This window comes from Callithrix jacchus, chromosome X, assembly GCF_049354715.1.
Source record: "Callithrix jacchus isolate 240 chromosome X, calJac240_pri, whole genome shotgun sequence".
Lineage (NCBI taxonomy): Eukaryota > Metazoa > Chordata > Mammalia > Primates > Cebidae > Callithrix > Callithrix jacchus.
Genome location: NC_133524.1, coordinates 10,169,530 through 10,174,565, shown reverse-complemented (window position 1 = coordinate 10,174,565; position 5,036 = coordinate 10,169,530). Strand labels below are relative to the sequence as shown.

The window sequence follows — 5,036 nt, the reverse complement described above, 5'->3', positions numbered from 1 at the left end:
ACTATGCCCAGCTATTTTATTTTTAATTTTTCTTGTAGAGACCAAGTATTGCTATGCTGCCCAGGCTGATCTTGAATTCCTGGCCTCAAGTGATCTTCCCACCTCAGCCTCCCAAAGTGCTGGGATTACAGTGTACGTCACCATGCCTGGTCTATGATTGTTTTCAGCAAAAGTTTAAGAGGGAGATGTGAGAAGTTAATGTGCTCAGAAACTCTTATTTCCCTACCCTTAGTTTATGGTGTTGGTTATTTGCTCTAGCCAACAATAATTAAAATCCAGTTGTAATAAGACCAACTGGCAGGTGGGAAGATTTTTTTTTAAATAAAAGTTCTCAATTCAACCAACAAATCAGTGAACCACATTCAGATACACAAGATAACAGAAGGAGGCAGTTGGTCACCTTCTGTCTCAAGCTACCCACTCCATGGTCTTGAGTCCTTGGAAATATTTCATAGAGCATGCTAATAACATTCCCATAAACTCCCAGAAATCTTGGGTTTGCAAAGCCAATGCAACCAGGAAACTCACATTTCTGAAATTTCAGGATGCATTTGGGCGTATAGGGAGCATCTGTACAATAGAGAAAATATCCCACGTAGCATCAGGAAGACAGCTATCCCTGCCACTTGAATGGCCATGGCGACTTCCTGCACATCTGGCTTGAAGGGCATTTGGAGAGACGGTGAGAAGGTGATCCCCTTTGAATTTACGACAGCATTGTAGCTCTGGAGCACAGCAATTAAGATAAACATACCAGCAGCAATGTTGAGAATTCCTGAAACAATGAATGAATTGTAGGTGTCATCCCCAAATAGTCCCAAGGACATGTTCCTAAGTGCAAAGATTTTAAAGGGTCTCCCAAGGAATCCGAAAATGCTGGCAGTCAGTAGGAAGCGTTGAGCCACGTGAATTTCAAAAGGGAGAAAGGTGTCCTCAGAGCTGTATAGGTAACAAAATATGGCTGTGGTCCTGTTGGTGTGATGCTTGTAAATGCAGACTCTAAATAGTCCCATGCAGGTGACCACAGGGGGTTGGAGTGGGGTGCCTTTCACATACCATGTTCTCCACTCCACAAGGCCCATGGACACAGAGGAGAGGATCCATCCTACGATGGCAAGGGTGAAGACTGAAAATCCGCAGTTGGCATTGTTGGAGAACCAGACTATGGTGGCAGTGCACCCAGGAAACTACAAACAAATACAGACCATGGTGGGGGGAGGATTGGGACCTGGAACAGCCTCCCAAGGGTGAGCAGTGCCAGGAGGGAGGGGCTGTAATGGAGAAAGGAGACCCTGGACCCTCTTGCTCTGCTGGTGGGAGTGCAGTCTGAGCAAACTGTGCAGGGCCACTTTGCAATAGTTCCCAGAAGCCTTAAAATGCACCCACCTTAAGGCTGGCAGTTCCACTTCTGGGCATTGGTGTAAAGACATAATTAAGGATGGCCACAAATATGTAGCCACAAAGATGGTCATCACAGCATTGTTTGTAATACTGGAAACTGAGACACAACATCAAATCCAAAAATAGGGCTTGGTGAAAGAATTTATGCTACGTCCATGCGATGGAGCTATACACCAACATTGACGATACAAATGGAATCATACAAGGAGTTAATAGTTTTGTGTGGCTCTTTTCACATGGCACATTTTCAAGGGTCATCCATGTTGTAGCAGGTATGAGAATGTTGTCCCTTTTCATTGCTGAATGGTATTCCATTGTGTGGATAGACCACAGTTTGTTCATTCATCAGCTTTTGGACATTTGGGTTGGTGCCATATTTTGGTTATTATAAATAATGCTGTCATGAACACTTGAATATAAAAGCTTGTATGGACATATGTCCTTGTTTCTCTGGTGTAGATGCCTAGGAGTGAAATTGGTGGTTCATGTGGTAAGTGTACATTTAATTTTTTAGAAATTGCTAAACTGTTTTCCCACGTGGCTGTACCATTTTATATTCCTACCAGCAATGATGGAGGTTCCAGTTTCTCCATATTTTCTCTCACATTTGGTACTTTTAATGTTTTTCATGACAGTCATTCTAGTTGCCATTCTATGTGACCAAAAGGAAGATGTCCATAATATTTCAAATACAAATTACATGTTTCAAAAGAGTATGTATGATATAATCAGAGGTACAAATTGAACTGAAAGGCTATATCCTAATCTGTTAGGAGACATTTTAAACTGGGTTTGAGAGGTTCTGAGTTTTTTGTAAGCCATTTGGATGGTGAAGGGTCACACACATACAGAAAATCACACAAGTGTGCCGCTCAATGAATGATGGTGGGGTGAGCACCCATGGAACCACCATTTCATTTCAGATACACAATATTCCCACTTCTTTGCTTGCTTTCATAGTTTTGTCATCTCAGCATGCACCCCCACACATTTCTATTTTGCCTGTTTTTCAAAATGGGGATCATATTGTCAATGCTTTTGTGTGACTGGTTTCTTCTTCTTTTTCTTTTTCTTTTTTTTCTTTTTTCTTTTTTTTGAGACAGAGTTTCGCTCTGTTGCCCAGGCTGGAGTGCAGTGGCATGATATCGGCTCACTGCAACCTCTGCCTCCCAGGTTCAAGCTATTCTCCTGCCTCAGCCTCCCGAGAAGCTGGGACTACAGGCACATGTCACCATGCCCGGCTAATTTTTTGTATTTTCAGTAGACAGGGTTTCACTCTGTTAGCCAGGATGGTCTCAATCTCCTGACCTTGTGATCCACCCACCTCAGCCTCCCAAAGTGCTGGGATTACAGGTGTGAGCCACTGAGCCCAGCCATTGTGACTAGTTTCTTTCATACAATATTGTGTCCATTTATGACACTCAGATTGTGATTTTTTTAATGGTGCCTGGCTGTTCGGTATTTTCAAATATTTCTGCAATAAGCATGATTATTTAAAATAAGAAAATAATAAAAAATATTGCACGAAACAGTTCTCTCGGGAAACTTGCTTGAACCCAGGAGTTTGAGACCAGCCTGGGCAACATAGCAAGACTCTATCTCCAATAAAAAAGTTGTCAAGCAATGGAAGATTGATTAATTTGAGCATATAAATATGCTCTACTACGTAGTATATGTTAAAGCAAAGCCATTCATTCATTATAATACTTTGCAGATAATAAAGTAGAAAAAGATTTAGCAACATGGGAAAATGTCTATTGTGGGTTGAATCTAAAATGCAGATAACAAAGTTGTTAGTATATATAGTAGTATGATCTTATTTTTGCCCATCATAAGATATACTGGGAAGACAAAAAAACAAGATGCATCTGAATGCTAGGATTACTAGTGATTTTTCTTTTCATGTCTTAAAGTCTATTACTTTTTTAATTGGAAAAAATGGTGCACATACAGAGACACAAACATAAAAGTGTATTAATTAATTACGGTCAAGAGTAAGGCCAGGGGCAGTAGCTCACGCCTGTAATCCCAGCACTTTGGGAGGCCAAGGAGGGCAGATCTCTTGAGGTCAGGAGTCCGAGACCAGCTTGGCCAACATGGTGAAACTCCATCTCTGCTAAAAATACAAAAATTAGCCGGGCATGGTGTCACACGCCTGTAGTCCCAGCTACTCCGGAGGCTGAGGCAGGAGAATCGCTTCAACTTGGGAGGTATAGGCTGCAGTGAGCAGCGATAGCACTACTGCACTCCAGCCTAGGCAACAGAGTGAGGCTCCGTCTCAGAAAAATACATATATATTATCAAGAATAAAAACATGGGTGTCTCCTGACCCAATCTCCCACTTCTTGGAATCAATTCTAGTGGACAAATCAGAGAAGTGGGATCAAACTGTCTGGGCACTGATGCTCACCAGGGATGTTGCTGGCATTGGGAATAAGAGAAAGCTGGAGATAAGTAATATGTGAAGCAATATGGGTGCTTAAGTAAATTTCATTATTCCAGGGGATATAGCATATTATTCAACCATTTACAGTGAAGTCTTCAAAAGCATTTTAATCACAGGAAATTGTCACTGTTAAGTGGGAAAAGGATGCAAAGGAATGTACAAATATGGATATTGTTTTATATATATGTGTGTGTATGTCTCCTTATGTGTGTTTGTATGTGTGTGCGTGCGCATGGGTGTATACCCAAAAAGAAGTGAAAGCAGGGACTCAAAGACATATTTCTACACCCATGTTCATAACAACATTATTTACAGTAACCAAAGGTGGAAGCAATCCAAGTGCCCACTCACAGGCAGTGGAAGCCAAATGTGGTCTCTACTGACACCAGAAATATGATTTCTATCCATAGTCTCAAAAGGAAGGAAGTTCTGACACAGACTACCACACAAATGAACCTCAAAGACATTACACTGAGTGAAAGAAACCAGTCACAAAAGGACAAATACTGTCTGGCTCCCCACAGGAGGTACCTGTAATAGAGAGTCAAATTCCTAGATAGAAAGTAGGTGGTGGTTGCCAGGGGGTGGCAGGAAGTAATGGGGAGTCCGTCTTTGGTGGGGACAGTTTCATTTGCGGAAGATAAAAAGTTCTGGAGCTGGACAGTGATGACAGTTACTCAACAATTACATGTACTTACTGCCACTAAACTGTATACTTAAATGGGTAAGATGGTAAATTTTATGTTACATATACTTTACCACAATTTAAAAAACACAATAAAGAAGGAAGGAACCTCCACTACCCAGTGACATGGTCTCCATGTGAACTGGCGGCTTGAGGGGAGGGCGGTCAGCTTACCCGTCCAGCGGGTCAGACATGGACATAGCTCCTCTCAGACATCTGGCCTGGCTCTTCAACACTGGATTTTGGTCCAGGCAGCTGGGAGTTCTCATCAACACTGTACCCATGGTTTCCAGTTCTGAGGCCTTCCCTCAACGTTCAGTTCTGTCCCCACATTCCACTGGTCACCCTGTTCCTCCACGTCTCAGTCCTAGGTCCTGAGGTCACTGCAGCTGTCACCCTTTGGTTGCTTCTTTTGCTTCATCATGTAGCCTCTTTTGCTCTGCCAGCCTTTGGAGGGTGGGCATGTTTGCTAATAGACCTGCAGGGTCCACTTCCAACATCTGT

General features: G+C 42.4%; 1 protein-coding gene across 1 annotated transcript; it reads right to left on the bottom strand.

The window, feature by feature from the left end:
* Nucleotides 1-524: 524 nt before the first annotated feature.
* CLDN34 (claudin 34) lies at nt 525-4,816 on the bottom strand. Its single transcript, XM_054251432.1, has 3 exons — nt 4,707-4,816; nt 1,387-1,498; nt 525-1,187 (listed from the first exon to the last, which is right to left on the bottom strand). Exons 1-3 carry the CDS (start codon nt 4,814-4,816, stop codon nt 525-527), a joined length of 885 nt encoding a protein of 294 aa, XP_054107407.1.
* Between the last annotated feature and the right edge of the window lie 220 nt (nt 4,817-5,036).